This window comes from Colletes latitarsis, chromosome 12, assembly GCF_051014445.1.
Source record: "Colletes latitarsis isolate SP2378_abdomen chromosome 12, iyColLati1, whole genome shotgun sequence".
NCBI lineage: Eukaryota > Metazoa > Arthropoda > Insecta > Hymenoptera > Colletidae > Colletes > Colletes latitarsis.
This window is the reverse complement of record NC_135145.1, coordinates 17,578,045-17,596,812: the sequence shown is the minus strand read 5'-3', so window position 1 is coordinate 17,596,812 and position 18,768 is coordinate 17,578,045. Positions and strand designations below refer to the sequence as shown.

General features: G+C 33.6%; 1 protein-coding gene across 8 annotated transcripts in view; it reads left to right on the top strand.

Annotated features, from left to right (window-relative positions):
* Mical (Molecule interacting with CasL) overlaps positions 1-18,768 on the top strand; it is a 223,137-nt gene that overhangs the window by 165,508 nt on the left and 38,861 nt on the right. For all 8 annotated transcript variants that reach the window (XR_013080867.1, XM_076780078.1, XM_076780081.1 and 5 more), the window contains exons 2-3: positions 13,116-13,413; positions 15,694-16,018. Coding sequence is in view for 7 of the 8 variants with exons in the window: in XM_076780078.1 (XP_076636193.1) it covers positions 13,116-13,413; positions 15,694-16,018 (623 nt within the window). In the remaining variant the exon portion in view is untranslated. The remainder of the gene's footprint in view (positions 1-13,115; positions 13,414-15,693; positions 16,019-18,768) is intronic.

Here is an 18,768-nt window from a genome sequence, read left to right as displayed (position 1 = left end):
AAATGCAAACAACGCGTATTTTGGTGAAGAATATGTAGAAATTCCAAGAATGTTCGTAAAGTTGTTCCTCAACCCCGATAAGTGGGAAAAACTTCTTAAAAATGGTCCAATTTTGGGACGACCATAACTCCTACAATAGTTAATGGATTTCATTTAAATTTAGTTTGGAGGTAGAGCTCATGGATACCTACAAAAAAGAATTAAACAACATTTCTGTACAGTGTCAAACAAATTTATTAAAAATAAAAAACGAATTTTTAAGAAAAGTCGACAGGGTGCCTAAATTTTTTGGCGAAAAAACAATTTCAAATCGTTCTGGAAAAATTATTTTTAGTTGCAGGGGTCAATTACAATCATTTTTATACATACCCCGAAAATCCTACGTACTTTCGAGAAAAAAATTCTTCACCGAAAATACATTGTGTGACCAGTGTTTACGACAATGTCAAATGTTTCCCCGAAATTTCAAACGTGTATTTAAAAAATCATAACTTCTGAACGGATTAGAGGATTATAATATTTCAAAATGCAAACAACGCGTATTTTGGTGAAGAATATGTAGAAATTCCAAGAATGTTCGAAAAGTTGTTCCTTAACCCCGATAAGTGGGAAAAACTTCTTAAAAATGGTCCAATTTTGGGACGACCATAACTCCTACAATAGTTAATGGATTTCATTTAAATTTAGTTTGGAGGTAGAGCTCATGGATACCTACAAAAAAGAATTAAACTACATTTCCGTACAGTATCAAACAAATTTATTAATAATAAAAAACGAATTTTTAAGAAAAATCGACAGGGTGTCTAAATTCTTCGGCAAAAAAAAATTTTAAATCGTTCTGGAAAAATTATTTTCGGTTACGGGGGTTAATTACAATCACTTTTGGTGAATAGACATATCCCCGAAATCCTACTCATTTTCGAGAAAAAAATTCGAGTAGGTCCAAAAATTTTTCGATAAAATTAAAATATTTCAAATCGTTCTGGAAAAATTATTTTTAGCTGCAGTGGTCAATTACAATCATTTTTCGTCATTAGACATACCCTCAAAATCCTGTGCATTTTCACGAAAAAAATTCAGAAAGATGCCTAAATTTTTCGATGAAAAAAAAAATTTCAAATCGTTCTGGAAAAATTATTTTCGGTTACGGGGGTTAATTACAATCACTTTTGGTGAATAGACATATCCCCGAAATCCTACTCATTTTCGAGAAAAAAATTCGAGTAGGTCCAAAAATTTTTCGATAAAATTAAAATATTTCAAATCGTTCTGGAAAAATTATTCTCGGTTGTGGGGGTCAATTACAATCATTTTTCGTCATTCGACATACCCCCGAAATCCTATGCATTTTCAAGAAAAAAATTCAGAAAGATGCCTAAATTTTTCGACGAAAAAAAAAATTTCAAATCGTTTTGGAAAAATTATTCTCGGTTGTGGGGGTCAATTACAATCATTTTTCGTCATTAGACATACCCCCGAAATTTTGCCCATTTGCGAGAAAAAAATTCAGTACGGTTGGAACTTTAAACGTTAATAACTTTTTAACGAAGCCTCCATCAACAAATTGGTATTCTTGATTTTCGCTTTATTTTGGCCCCTAGAATCTCCCATTAAAATTTTTCCCATGAGTGGCCGAACACCCTGTATGCAATGTCTTATTATAATTCGTGACTAACAGTATTCGAAAACGGAATTTGGAAATGCACTTGGGAAGCGATATTCGAAACGATGGTGCAAAATGAACCAATGAAGCTACAAATCAACCGGGCAGTTTAAGATAAAGAGATACTTATAGCAAGTACGAGGACTCAAATCGCTAAATTAGTTCAAATTCTAAGTTTATATGGTTATGTGCGACCTCGTTCGTTCGACGTCGTCATTGATGTAGGAGTATCCATGAAATAAAGCTTATACGATTTAATGGGCGAATTATCTGCACGTTAATTACTGTTGCATCACTTTAATCATTAAGTTTATTTGCCATTAATACGACAGGTGTAAAAATAAATTAGGCAATTATAAAAATAATTCTAGAATTACGTGATTTCCAAATCAGTTTCGTTAACGTAGTATACTTGGCAAAATTTACGCGTTTCTATAACGCAGTATATCCTATTAACGCGTTTCATGTTGCGCAGCTGACCCAAATGCCTCGATTAGAGCTTTGTTTCAAAAATATATCAAAGAGTACAGTTTGTTCTAATCTACTCTGTAACACGAAACCAACTGACTTAATCAAAACGAATCTAATTCGAAAAGCGTATAACTAATTAGATGTGAATTTCCAGTGGTCTTTAACGAATTCTTTATAACAATTTTGAAACCTGAGATTGTACGTTTCTAGAAACTCATTTGCAATATTTTTTTTTTATAAATAATTGTAATTAGATATGCAAACTTTTCCATTAAATTATTTTTTTCGACAATGTTAAAACACATAAAAGTATTGTTAGCCAAACTGTTATAAATAAACGTAAAATATTATTTAGAAAAAAAATAGTTTTCAATGGGAAAATCTTCAATGGCTAACAATGTGATAACTTTATTATTTTTCAATTTAAGAAAAGCATTGTAGCTAATTATTATTTTATATCCAACTTAGGTATATTCCTAGCAAACAAACCATTCACCGATCAGGGTTAGTTTTACGCCATTTGATTCATCTAGTTCAGTACGTTATTAATATGCATTTCATTATTTTTGTTTAAACTTGTTAGAAAGTTGCAATAAAAAAGTAAGGTTAAATATATTTTGCCATGTTCACAGGTAGAAACAAGTGTCTGTCGTTATTGTGTTCATGTTGTAAATTATTAATGCTGTTGGATTCCAATAAAATTGACAACACTTTATTTAAGAAGAGAACTCGTACAGATGTTAGGTCGACTGAGTACTAAACTCTTTCTGGTCTGTTTTTCGGTATTGCAGGCGTTTATATGCTATTGCTGGAAATAGGTAGAGGTAGGGACGATGATCAAGGGAGAGTGTGACTCAGGAAGGGTACGAGGTTCAGGATGAGTAAGGATTAGGAATCGTGACTAGGATGTTTGGATGAGTAATGTTTGCAATGTGGTGGAGTGGTGTTTGGCTGGTCGTGTTGATCATTCAACAATGCTAGGAAGTCAAATGCTAATTTGTTAAACATGCATCGAATGAAATTTCTGCTATTTCTGCTAATATTTCGTTGAATAAATCCCCATTTTCCTGTTAGGTACATTTACTAAATATGGCTCAGGTATCCAATGAAGTTACCCTTCTTGAAAATATAAAATATTGATAGTATTATATGTTATAAGATTAAAGAATGAGGGGCATGCCTCCAAGTGGTCTCAATTTAATTCGTGTAAGCAACAGTAATGGGATCTTTAAAATTGACTCTGTGATTAATTTTCAAATGGCCTCTGTGATATTTTCTACAACAAAATGTTGATTTATCAATCTCAACAGTCTTATTAAATCAATATTTTGGACTCTACAGACTTCTTAATATATATGTATAAATAAACATGTTGGTCCATTGAAGTATGAGTAAATTCTAAATCGCCAAGCTAAAATATCTCTGAATATTTTTAGCTTCCAAATGTTTCAATTGATTTAATAATATGACCATTTATGAATTTTAAACGCGGATTCTTGTTTATAATTCAAAACAATACATTTACTCCATAAACATTTTTAATTCAGTTTGTTAATATTAGTATAGCTGACAGAAAGGTCGTAGTAGATTTCATGGTGGGCGCATAAATGATAATCGTTTAGTACTATATGGAAGAATATATTTGAACTTTATTACATTAAGTCTTTATTACATAAGCATCAGTAATGGGATCTTTAAAATTGATTCTGTGATTAATTTTCAAATGGCCTCTGTGATATTTTCTACGACAAAATGTTGATTCATTAATCTCAACAGTCTTCTCTACCCTTCCAATTGCTGTACAGAAATTATACAGACAATCGACCATTATTTGTTCTATAAAGACCATTGCAAAACAGTAGTTTTATTTAATTTTAGTTATATAATAATATGACATTGCTCATGATTGTATGTTATCATATATGTTAATTTTAAGACATCTGTAGCTGAATTAGGTCTGGGTTAGGTTAGGAGCCAATCATTATACAGCCAATCGACCATTATTTGTCCTATAAAGACCATTGCAAAACAGTAGTTTTATTTAATTTTAGTTATATAATAATATGACATTGCTTATGATTGTATGTTAGCATATATGTTAATTTTAAGACATCTCTAGCTGAGTTAGGTTAGGAGCCAGGGAGGGGGGCAATGTTTTATACTGTTGCTGCAGATACTGTCTACCTGATCTACTCCTGCATAGTATGTGATAAAAAAATGACTTTTAAGCATACATTTTTAACAAATTAGCATTTGACTACCTGGCATTTATAATTTACACCATGAACATAGTAACGACAATCATTTGTTTCTACCTGTGAACATGCAAAATATACTTAACCTTACTTTTTTATTGCAACTTTCCAAAAATTTGAAACAAAAATAACGAATTTCCGCAAATAATGAAATGCATATTAATAATGTACTGAATTAGGCGAATCGAATGACGTATAATTCACTCTAATCGGTAGACGGTCCGTTTGCTTGGAATGTTCCCCAACTTATTCGAACGAAACACTTCGGGTATCCAGGTATACCGGTTAATTGAACGATCCTGAATATTTCGGTTATTTTCATAACGGTTATACGATGCAATATTCATCTATCTTGATTTTTACGTTACGTTTCAACCTAATTCCAGTGGAGCTTCAATCCATTACGATTAGATATACATTTAAAAGGATTGTAAAAGATAAAGACTTATTCAATACTTGAAAGAAACCTTTTATAACGAAACTTGTGCACGTGGTATGTAATATATCGGCAACGGAAGTACGCGCGTAAGGTTAGGAATTAGTACATGAACACACCGCTTTTAAACAGACGTCATTTCCGCACCTCCAGATTGCAGCGACAAATTCAAATAAATGTGAGTTCGTCAACGCAAGGGAAAGACAGAATTTAATAAAACAAAAGAAAACTAAGCTTATAAATTATAATAGTTAATTGTATATTTCCCGGAAAGAGCGCAGGTGTAACAAAAAACCGATGATAATAGTAATAATATTCATAAACAGACGTCATTTCCACAACCTCCATATTGCAGCGGTAAATTCAAATAAATGTGAGCCCGTTAACGCAAGAGAAAAACAGAATTTAATAAAACAAAAGAAAACTAAGCTTATAAATTATAATAGTTAATTGTATATTTCCCGGAAAGAGCGCAGGTGTAACAAAAAACCGATGATAATAGTAATAATATTCATAAACAGACGTCATTTCCACAACCTCCATATTGCAGCGGTAAATTCAAATAAATGTGAGCCCGTTAACGCAAGAGAAAGATAGAATTTAATAAAACGAAAGAAAATTAAACTTATAAATTATAATAGTTAATTATATATTTCCCGGAAAGAGCGCCGGTATAAAAGTAAATCGATGATAATAGTAATAATATTCATAAACAGACGACACTTCCACAACCTCCATATTGTAGCGGTAAATTCAAATAAATGTGAGCTCGTTTACGCAAGAGAAAGACAGAATTTAATAAAACAAAAGAAAACTAAACTTATAAATTATAATAGTTAATTTTATATTTCCCGGAAAGAGCGCCGGTATAAACATAAATCGATGATAATAGTAATAATATTCACAAACAAACGTCATTTCCACAATCTACATATTGCGGCGGCAAATTCAAATAAATGTGAACTCGTCAATGCAAGGGAAAGACAGAATTTAATAAAACAAAAGAAAACTAAACTTGTAAATTATAATAGTTAATTATATATTTCCCGGAAAGAGCACCGGTATTAAAAAAAATTGATGATAATAGTAATAATGTTCACCAACAGACATCATTTCCACAACCTCCATATTGCAGCGGCAAATTCAAATAAATGTGAGCTCGTTTACGCAAGAGAAAGATAGAATTTAATAAAACAAAAGAAAATTAAACTTATAAATTATAATAGTTAATTATATATTTCCCGGAAAGAGCACCGGTAGTAAAAAAAATTGATGATAATAGTAATAATATTCACCAACAGACATCATTTCCACAACCTCCATATTGCAGCGGCAAATTCAAATAAATGTGAGCTCGTCAACGCAAGGGAAAGACAGAATTTAATAAAACAAAAGAAAACTAAGCTTATAAATTATAATAGTTAATTATATATTTCCCGGAAAGAGCGCCGGTATAAAAGTAAATCGATGATAATAGTAATAATATTCATAAACAGACGACACTTCCACAACCTCCATATTGTAGCGGTAAATTCAAATAAATGTGAGCTCGTTTACGCAAGAGAAAAACAGAATTTAATAAAACAAAAGAAAACTAAACTTATAAATTATAATAGTTAATTATACAGGGTATTCGGCCAACCCTTGGAAAAATTTTAATGGGAGATTCTAGAGGCCAAAATAAGACAAAAATCAAGAATATTAATTTGTTGATGGAACCTTCGTTAAAAAGTTATTAACGTTTAAAGTTCCGCCTTTACTGAATTTTTTTCTCGAAAATGATTAGGATTTTGGGGGTATGTCTAATGATACAAAATTATTGTAATTGACCCCCGCAACCGAAAATAATTTTTCCAGAACGATTTGAAATTTTTTAATTTTGTCGAAAAATTTCATACCTTTTCAAATTTTTTTCTCGAAAGTAGGTAGGATTTCATGGGTATGTGTATTCATAAAAAATAATTGTAATTGATTTTTTCAGAATAATTTGAAATTTTTTAATTTAATTTGTTAATAACTTTTTAATGAAGCCTCAGTCAAGAAATAGATATTCTTGATTTTCGTCTTATTTTGGCCTCTAGAATCTCCCATTAAAATTTTTCCCAGGAGTGGTCGAACACCTTCTATATTTCCGTTAACAATCGCCGATATAAAAATAAATCTATGATAATAGTAATAATATTCACAAACAATCGTCATTCCCACACCTCCATATTGCAGCGGCAAATTCAAATAAATGTGTGCTCGTTTACGCAAGAGAAAGACAGAATTTAATAAAACAAAAGAAAACTAAACTTATAAATTATAATAGTTAATTTTATATTTCCCGGAAAGAACGCCGGTATGAAAATGAATCGATGATAATAGTAATAATATTCACAAACAATCGTCATTCCCACACCTCCATATTGCAGTGGCAAATTCAAATAAATGTGAACCCGTCAACGCAAGAGAAAGACAGAATTTAATAAAACAAAAGAAAACTAAACTTATAAATGATGTAAGAGTTAATTATATCTTACCCGGAAAAAGTGGCGGTATAAAAATAAATCGATGATAATAATAATTATTTTCACCGTCGACGAGCATGATAAAAAAAGCACGTCGCTGTAAAAACCGATACCGCGTCGAGCTCGCAAGTACTTTGATCTTCGTCGTTCGTCTATCGGGGAATGTTTCCGTACTTCCGTTTTCCCGGGGTAATGGCGTCAACGGCGCCTAGGAGAACATCCGCAGGAGGAGCGCAGTTATCAGGTCGTAAGTTCAAAGAACCGTGTATAAGAGCACAGAGGGTATATATATCGACGTGTTCGTCGCATGATATTGCGCTAGCGCGCGAGGACGTGATCGTGCATAACAAATCATTGCACGGTACGAGGAGAAATTAGCATTCACTCTCGCCTCGGTTTCCTCCTTAAGATAAAACTGCAGCAATCGAATCCATTATCGGGCAAAAGCGCTACAAGAAACAACGTTCGTGCTTGTAAAATGCTTTTTGTGGACTCAACGTATCATTTTCTGTGCATACTGGGTCCAACGAGAACTGGGCAATAGTTCACGCGATGGACAGTGCTGCCGCAGGTGAGTGGTTGCTGAACGTAGCTGCTCAGGCATGCTTTTGATTGGCTAAATCCAATCGAAATGATTTGGTCGCTAGTTTTAACAATTATATTAATGAGTAGCTCAGAATGACATGATTCTCTTTGAAGTGTAGACGGATGGGGGAATTCTTACGTGGGCAGTTTTTTCTGTTAGTGGTCCAATTGGCCACAGCAGCGCCACCTGTCTTGTCCTCTACAGAGTTTTGCAGTGCGTCCGTATTGTAGGCAGTTAAAGCAGGCTTTGACTGGTTCGATGGAAACGTCGACTTTGATGTTTTTAAGGAAGTAGATCTTTATAACATCGGATAGTGCCATCGAATGTCAATACCACTGTTTCTCTAGGCAACCATTCCAGCAGTCCTGTGGTCTCGTTACGTCTCTTTCTTTAGCTGTCTTGCATATTTTATTGAGCATGGGGAGTCCGTAGACCCTGTACGTCGAGGTCAAGTCTACATTATGCTCTTTGAGCATTTTGGCTAACAGGATCGGGTTTGGTCGGCGGTTTTTGATGTTGAGGTTAGGTTTTCCGACGATGTTCGTTTGGTTGGGTTTTCTAGAGGAGTTGTGAACATTCGCTGAGACAGTATCTAATTTCCTCTTTAATCTGCAGTCAGAAGCTTCTACCACCATTTGGGTGCTGCCAGCCGCCATAATGGCGTCCCTCACGCCGAATTATAGGCCATTACTGTCACCTTTTTCAACGGTACACATGCACACTCACAAAGCACGATCACAATTTGTTAATCAGCACTTGGATAAAATAGGACAAGAAACGCAATTCGCGCACCCAACAATCGTCGAGAATTATTTTCCTTCGAAGAATGCACTGCTACACGAGAGATTGCCTTCATAATCCCATACGTTTACGTCATCTCTAGCGCCATCTGTTAGAGAAGTCCGCGAACTTTTTGATTGCACCTTGTACCGTCCATAAGTCACCGAACATTTTGCTCGTCCGTCTTGGAAAACGCAAGTTAAGATGGAAACATAATTTTTCGAAGCGACATATCATTTCGCTTTCTTACATTTAGTCATTTTAAGTTATTTCTTATGGATGTGGGTAAGTGATTATTCGGAAATAAATTCATGTAGTCGTGATAAGAGAAAAAAAAGAAATACAGGGTGTTCAGCCACCGCTGGGAAAAATTTTAATGAGAGATTGTAGAGGGCAAAATAAGACGAAAATCAAGAATACCAATTTGTTGATGGAGGCTTCCTTAAAAAGTTATTAACAATTAAATTAAAAAATTTCAAATCGTTCTGGAAAAATTATTTTCGGTTGCGGGGGTCAATTACAATCATTTTTGGTGAATACACATACCTTCGAAATCCCACCCACTTTCGAGAAAAAAAATCGGGTAGGTATTGAAATTTTACGATGGAAAAAAAATTTTTCAAAACGTTTTTAAAAAATTATTTTCGAGTGTGGGAGTTAATTACAATCATTTTTGGTCATTACACATACCCCCGAAATCCTACGCACTTTCGAGAAAAAAATTCCTTGCCGAAAATCTAATTAGGTGACTGACAAAAAAAAAAATTTCAAATCGTTTTCGAAAAATTATTTTCGGTTGCGGGGGTCAATTACGATCATTTTTTATGAATAAACCTACCCTCGAAAACCTACCCTCCTTCGAGAAAAAAATTCGGGTAGGTGAAATTTCTCGGCGAAAAAAATTTTTTAAATCGTCCTAAAAAAATTATTTCCGATTACAAGAGACGATTATAATCATTTTTGATGAATAGATATACCACCGAAATCCTATTCAGTTTCGAGAAAAAAATTCTAGAAGGTGTGAAATTTTTCGACAAAATTAACAAATTTCAAAATCTTTCTAAAAAAATCATTTTTAATTGCAGGGACCAATTATAATCATTATTGGTCAATAGACATACCCTCGAAATCCTACCCACTTTCTAGAAAAAAATTCCTTACCGAAAATATAATTTCAGGCCAAAAATGCTTCCCGTAAATTTCATGCGAATGTTTAAACCACCATAACTTCTGAACGGATTGGGCGATTTCAATGTTTCAAAAAGCAAACGTCGCATATTTTAGTGGAGAATATGTAGAAATTCTGAAAATATATGAAAAATTGTTCCTTAACCTCGTAAAGTGAAAAAACCCCCATAAAAATGGTCAAAACTTCAAACGACCATAATTCCTATAATAGTGAATATATTTCAATGAAACTTTTTTCTGAAGTAGAGCCCATAGGTACCTACAAAAAAGTATTAAACAACTTTTCTTTAGGACGTCAAACGAAATTATTAAAAATCAAAAACGAATTTTTAAGAAAAATCGACAAGGGAGTAGGGTGCCTAAATTTTTCGACAGAAAAATAAATTTGAAATCGTTCTAAAAAAATTATCTTTGGTTGCAGGGATCGATTACAATCATTTTTGGTCATTACACATACCTCTGAAATCCTACGTATTTTCGAGAAAAAAATTCCGTACCGAAAATATAATCTGAGGCTTAAAATGGTTACCCGAAATTTCATGTACATATTTGAAACATCATAACTCCTGAACGGAGTGGACGATTTTAATGTTCCAAACGGCAAACAACGCGTATTTAGATGAAGAATATGTCGAAATCGCAAAAATATTCGAAAAGTTTATCTTTGACCTTGCAAAATGAGAAATGCCCCATAAAAAATCGTCCAATTTGCAAACAGCCATAACTCCTATAATAGCGAATATATTTCAATGAAACTTTTTTCTGAAGTAGAGTCCATAGACACCTACAAAAAAGTATTAAACAACTTTTCTGTAGGACGTCATGCGAAATTATTAAAAATCAACAACGAATTTTTAAGATAAATCGACAAGGGACAAGGGTTTAGGTGTCTAAATTTTTCGGCGAAATTGAAAAGTTTCAAATCGTTCTGGAGAAATTATTTTCGGTTGCGGGAGTCAATTACAATCATTTTTGGCGATTAGACATACCCCTGAAATATTGCGCATTTTCGAGAAAAAAATTCAGTATTGGCCGAACTTTAAACGTTAATAACTTCTTAACGAAGCCTCCATCAACAAATTGGTATTCTTGATTTTCGTCTTATTTTGGCCTCTAGAATCCCCCATTAAAATTTTTCCCAGAGATGGCCTAACACCCTGTATAAAGGAATGGAAGGATTGGTCGAGCACTCGCGAGAGGACAGTCCCTCTAGTGGCGAGTACAGGAAGTGTCGCCACAACAATAGCTTCTAAGCCATGCTTAAGAATTGGCATTACGATGAATGGGGCATTGTATTGTTGAAATTTAAATGTTATTGTATTATGTTCTTCAATATACAGGAGCAAATATGTATGCTTCTAAACTCTTTGACATTCTTCACTATTCATTTTTGTAGTGAGAAAAGCAATTGAGAGGTTTTCTAATGTACTAAAAGCTTTCCACATCATTATACTGTCTCCGCTAAAATTACGCGTCGCAAAGAATCTTTTTTCTTTTCGAATGTCATGCCAATATAAATGGAGACTATCTGGTCTATCTGAATTAAATTTTTTTTCGTTGCTTTGGATGTATACTTCTCAAACGACTATCCAATATGGCGGCGTCTAAGACAGGGCCTGCTAGGATGCTTTATGCCTGATGAGTCCATTATCTGCTATCTTGCTTATCTCACCATACTATTTCAAATTTTCATATGACCAGCTTTTGTGTTCTTCAGCTATAAATTTTATGGGAAATACTCGTTAGACGAATTTATCGAAATAATACGAAGTATTTCTACAATCCAGGAATTAAAAGCAGCAATTGTTATCGCGTGATAAGAAATTGATCAAAACTTGATAGAAAATCTTTTGTAATCAGTATGAAATCGAAAATTTTCCAAGTAATTCACTGTCATAGATTAACTACTGATTATTAAGAACAATTTTCATTATAATCAGTTTATAAATAAACGGTTATTTATAACTGAATTTATACTTTCGTCCTGCAGACAGCATTTTGCGTAAAAAGGGTAACAATTCATTGTATACATAAATATTGCCAAATTTTATCCCGCTGTTTTATCTTTCGCGTATTTTTACGTAATTCTGCAAAAGAAAAAAGCAATAGTTCTAATCATAACAATGAACGAGCCAAAAATGGAGCGAACTTATAATATTGGCCAGCAGTGTAGTTACTTGCAGGCTCGTTTCTAAGCGTTCACCGGCTGACTCTATCTTAGATAATGAAAAATCAATAGGTCGTATGCAGTTTTGCAATCTCATGTGCCTCGTTGGAGAGCATCGGGAAATACCGTTTGATTTTTCACTTATCGAGTATCGCGTAATCCCATTTACGCTTAAATCCAATAGAAACAAACGTCCATCTGCACTCGACACACAAATGAATAAAATGAAACACCTTAAAAAAAAGAAATGAACCAATTGGTACATTGCAAATGCATTAAAATTCTTTTCCATAATCCAATTTGGCCCGAGGAACATTTGATGGGTTGTTATAGCTGTTAATATGTTCAACGCAAAGCTAATTTTAAAAAAAGAAATGAACCAATTGGTACATTGCAAATGCATTAAAATTCTTTTCTATAATCCAATTTGGCCCGAGGAACATTTGATGGGTTGTTATAGCTGTTAATATGTTCAACGCAAAGCTAATTTTAAAAAAAGAAATGAACCAATTGGTACATTGCAAATGCATTAAAATTCTTTTCTATAATCCCATTTGTCCCGAGGAACATTTGATGGGTTATTATAGCTGTTAATATGTTCAACGCAAAGCTAATTTTAAAAAAAGAAATGAACCAATTGGTACATTGCAAATGCATTAAAATTCTTTTCCATAATCCAATTTGGCCCGAGGAACATTTGATGGGTTGTTATAGCTGTTAATATGTTCAACGCAAAGCTAATTTTAAAAAAAGAAATGAACCAATTGGTACATTGCAAATGCATTAAAATTCTTTTCCATAATCCCATTTGGCCTGAGGAACATTTGATGGGTTGTTATAGCTGTTAATATGTTCAACGCCAAGCTAATTTTGTTTCACCTTTCATTTAGACCACGCATGAGTATAAAGAATGTAGAAAAGCTAATGATTGTTTAAACTGATTAAATTCGTTAAAAAAGTGTAAAGATATTTTGTAATATCTCACAAGTTATAAAGGAAAGTCTTTTCTAAATGTTTGACCGAAACAATGGTATTTATCTGTGTTTATTGGATACGCAGGATCAGGAACATGGATCATCAGCAGCCCAGTCGGAAGCAGGCGGTGACTTCGCCGGAAGTGGCGATCGCCAACGACGTGTTCGACCAATTCTGCAACGCAACCACGCTCAAGTCCATTCTTGGACACTTTAGGCATCTCTGCGAGCTGCTAAAGATCCGACCGAACGCGATCAGCCAATTCTATCCAAAATTGAAGGGGAAGCTGCGGTCGTGGAAAGCTCAGGCTCTGTGGAAAAAGTTCGACCAGAGGGCCAATCACAAGTGTTACAATCGCGGGAAAGCATGCCCCAACACAAGGGTGAGTACCAGCAATTTTGAAATCATTTTCAATCAAGTGTACATACACTGGAACAAATATAATACATTGTCCTGAAATTACCAGTGAAATTTCTCTTTTTTTCTTTGCACGTGGTGAAATGATTCTTAACCTCTATTGCAGGTAAGTTTTGACAAGTATCTTTGTTTAGTTCCTGAAAAATAGAAAGTTTAGAATGAAAACGATACTCAAATTTAGTTCTAAATGTTAAATGTAGTTCGTTGGACTACCTTTATCTTTCATAACCTCAATACTGCGACGAGGCATAGAATCGATAAGATAATTTATTTTATGCAAATCAAATACATACCAGTCGAGATCTTTACACTATCTGTTTCAAATACAGGGTTATCCGAAATTAAAGTTAAGATGTTGAGTGAGAATATCTGTTAGACGCCATCTTTGTTTCTTGCCACTTTCTTTTATTTCTAACCTACAATCATAGACAATTTTAACAATGGAGTCATAAACGCGTTAAAGTTGTTGAAGCTTACTTTGAAAATCAGTGTTCAATAAAAAATACTCATTGTAAATTACGTTCGTAAATTTTTTCGGCATACATAATCGTTTATCCAAGTAAACTACTCTATTTACTTTATTTATGTGATTTGAGGATGAATATCAAATGGAGTTATTTTATGACAGCAATACGCAGTATTTAACTTTAGTATATTACTTTATTGAACATATAAAGATATACAAATGAAGTGCGTGGATAACAGGTAGAAAAATAATCATATATTATTAATAACAGATCCACGTGTCGTCGTTCGGAACAAACTAACCTATAATTTAACTAAAGTGTAGGCATTCATTCACAGAGCGCGCTGATGTCGATCATCAGTTAACATATTGTGTGAGAGACTTTTATATTCTGGAATGCTTGATACACACAGGACTAACTGACAACTATTTTTAAATTTTAATTTTGGCGGGTTTCTAGTATCCCTTTCTTATTTACGACTTTTATCGACAAAATATTGTTTCAGGTTTTATATATTATATGTTATTAATTACCCAATGATCCGTGTGTCGTTGTTCGGAACAAACTAACCTATAATTTAACTAAAGTGTAGGCATTGATTCACAGAGCGCGCTGAAGTCGATCATCCGTTAACATTTTGTGTGAGATGTTTATATGCTGGAATGCTTGATACACACAGGATTAATTCACAACATTTTTAGTTTCGTCAAGTTTCTAGTCTCCCTTTCCTATTTACGACTTTTATCGACAAAATATTGTTTCAGGTTTTATATATTATATATTATTAATAACACAACGATCCGTGTGTCGTTGTTCGGAACAAACTAACCTATAATTTAACTAAAGTGTAGGCATTGATTCACAGAGTGCGCTGATGTCGATCATCCGTTAACATTTTGTGTGAGAGACTTTTATATGCTGGAATGCTTGATACACATAGGACTAACTGACATTTTTAGTTTCGTCAAGTTTCTAGTCTCCCCTTCCTATTTACGACTTTTATCAACAAAATATTGTTTCAGGTTTTATATATTACGTATTATTAATAACAGAACGATCTGCGTGTCGTCGTTCAGATCAAACTAACCTATAATTTAACTAAAGTGTAGGTATTCATTCACACAGCGCGCTGATGTCGATCATCCGTTAACATTTTGTGCGAGATGTTTATATGCTGGAATGCTTGATACACACAGGTTTAATTCACAACATTTTTAGTTTCGTCAAGTTTCTAGTCTCCCTTTCCTATTTACGACTTTTATCGATAAAATATTGTTTCAGGTTTTATATATTATATGTTATTAATAATACAACGATCCGTGTGTCGTCGTTCGGAACAAACTAACCTATAATTTAACTAAAGTGTAGGCATTGATTCACAGAGTGCGCTGATGTCGATCATCCGTTAACATTTTGTGCGAGATGTTTATATGCTGCAATGCTTGATAAACACAGGACTAATTGACAACATTTTTAGTTTCGTCAGGTTTCTAGTCTTCTTTTCCTATTTACGACTTTTATCGACAAAATATTGTTTCAGGTTTTATATATTACATATTATTGATAACACAACGATCCGCGTGTCGTCGTTCGGAACAAACTAACCTATAATTTAACTAAAGTGTAGGCATTGATTCACAGAGTGCGCTGATGTCGATCATCCGTTAACATTTTTTACGAGAAACTTTTTTATATTCTGGAATATTTGATAGACGCAGGACTAACTGACATTTTTAGTTTTGGCGGGCTTCTAGTCTCCCTTTAAAATATTGTTTCAGGTTTTAATTATCGGAGGTGGTCCTTGCGGGCTTCGTTCAGCGATAGAAGCGCAATTATTAGGAGCGAAAGTTGTTGTCGTAGAGAAAAGAGATCGAATGTCCAGAAACAATGTCCTCCATCTTTGGCCGTTCGTTATTCAAGACCTCCGAGGACTGGGGGCGAAGAAATTCTTCGGGAAATTCTGCGCTGGTTCTATCGATCATATCAGCATCCGGCAGTTGCAGTGTATTTTATTAAAAGTCGCTTTGATCCTGGGCGTTGAGTTCCACGAGAACGTTAGCTTCGATTCTTTGATACCGCCACCGGAGAACCAGGAAGAAGGCAGTGAGTATTCCGCCCTTTCTAGTATCTAATCGACCCTTACTATCGCGTAATCGAGCTTTCAATTTGTTACAAGTTTGTCGACCTATAAAGTTTCCTGGTTGTTTCAACGTAAAATAAAAAAACAACAAAAGGGATCTGTATTAAAATAGTGAAAAAGAAACTATAAAACTTGTTTGCATATTTAAAAATATAAAATTATTGCCACGTTTTTTTATGAACCCATATTTTATTAATATTTTGTTGAATATTGTAGCAACTATTTAAAATACCATACCACGGACTACTTGCAATTTTGTAAATAGTAGTAGAGATAATAGTATACAAATTTAATTGCAGTATTTATAAATGTGACCAAATACGTGTGGAAAGTATTAGTGATTCGTAATTGGAAAATGTACTTTATATCATTCTAAAAATGACCTGTCTGAACAGGAATATTCTCTCAATTCAATACACGTTTATATCTCTTGTACCATAAAGAGATGATTTGTTGGCTGGACACCTACGAACTGAACAACGTAAGAACAAGGGGAGTAGGTTATCGCGCCATCTACCAGAAAACCTCGCTCTTACGTTGCACTACATAGTAGTAGGATCTCCGTATCCACGAGAGATACATTTTTCTTCTATTCATGGTCAATACACTGAGCTTATGGTTACGCCAATGTCGTCCAATATGGTTCCTACTCTGTCTTGATACGTTTCGTTCGCGTCCTTCGTCACGCGATGGAATTGTAATTGTGATCGACTCGCAAGGGAAGTTTGGGAACCCGAAAATTCCAAAAATTATGAAACTTTGTGTACGGGTAGAGTAGGTCATCCATAACACACACCTATTTTTCGTTCGTGCCGTAATTCCCTTTGAAGGGGTGCAATCACCCCTAAAAAAACCGATACTTTCTGAATTACCCCCTCCACCTCTCCTTAATATATGTGAACGTGTTTCATTTAAATTTATTTATGTAGTAGAGCTTATGGATACCTACAAAAAAGTATTAAACATCTCCGTAGAGCGTCAAACTTTCTTAAAAATGAAAACCAAATGTTTAAGAAGAATTTTCGGCGAAATTAAAAAATTTCAAATCACGTTGAAAAAATCATTTTTGTCAATTATAATTATTTTTTGTGAAAACACATACCCCCGAAATATCTTGTAAGTTCTTTTAAATATTCATGCAAATTCTAATGTATCGTATATTAAGAAAAAAACAGTTTGATAAGCTACCACTTTAAGTAATACTCATGTTTGTATGTATATACCGCCATTACGAATCGTACACGTGAATTTTAACGAATTTTATATTACAGCCTGAAATTTATATAAATGATAATGTAAGTTATGTATTATGAAACCACTTTAATAATAAAAACTGATAGAGCAGACTTTAAATTCGATAATAGACGCTTCATTTATTTATAAAGAAAATATATATAAAATAAACTTGTTAAGATTCGTGGATAATTAAATCAATGTTTTCTGTTGTTTAAATATTATATTTATTTATATTGATATTCATAAACGCTTTACATTTTAATGGCTCTTCGAAGTAACTTATGCCATGTTTCTTCTACACCGTTTTTTCGAATGCGCGCTTCACTCGGGGATTCCTCGATCTCCCACTCACAGACCCAGTCTCCAAGCAGTATGCGCACTCGTCTACTGCGCATACTGTTTTACATCGTATTTTATAATTTACGGAACACGACTATTCTCAACAAAACTATTTACATGGATGGATAGAGGGTTCCGTAGAGTATTTTTGCATAAAAAATCAAAAAATGAGTTTATGGAATGGTGAAGAGGGTAATTCAAATTTTCAGATTTTCAGATTTTTAAAAAATTTTTTTACATATTTTTATAAACATAAAATAAATAAATCTCCCACTCACAGACCCAGTCTCCGAGCTGTATGCGCACTCGTCTACTGCGCATACTGCTTTACATCGCATTTTATAATTTACGGAACATGACTATTCTCAACAAAACTATTTATATGGATGGATAGAGGGTACCATAAAGTATTTTTGCATAAAAAATCAAAAAATGAGTTTATCGAATGGTGGAGGAGGTAATTCAAATTTTCAGATTTTCAGATTTTTAAAAAATTTTTTTACATATTTTTATAAACATAAAATAAATAAATCTCCCACTCACAGACCCAGTCTCCGAGCTGTATGCGCACTCGTCTACTGCGCATACTGTTTTACATCGTATTTTATAATTTACGGAACACGACTATTCTCAACAAAACTATTTACATGGATGGATAGAGGGTACCATAAAGTATTTTTGCATAAAAAATCAAAAAATGAGTTTATCGAATGGTGGAGGAGGTAATTCAAATTTTCAGATTTTCAGATTTTTAAAAAATTTTTTTACATATTTTTATAAACATAAAATAAATAAATCTCCCACTCACACACACAGCCTCCGAGCTGTATGCGCACTCGTCTACTGCGCATACTGCTTTACATCGTATTTTATAATTTACGAAACACAACTATTCTCAACAAAACTATTTACATGGATGGATAGAGGGTTCCGTAAAGTATTTTTGCATAAAAAATCAAAAAATGAGTTTATGGAATGGTGAAGAGGGTAATTCAAATTTTCAGATTTTCAGATTTTTAAAAAATTTTTTTACATATTTTTATAAACATAAAATAAATAAATCTCCTACTCACAGACCCAGTCTCCGAGCTGTATGCGCACTCGCCTACTGCGCATACTGCTTTACATCGTATTTTAC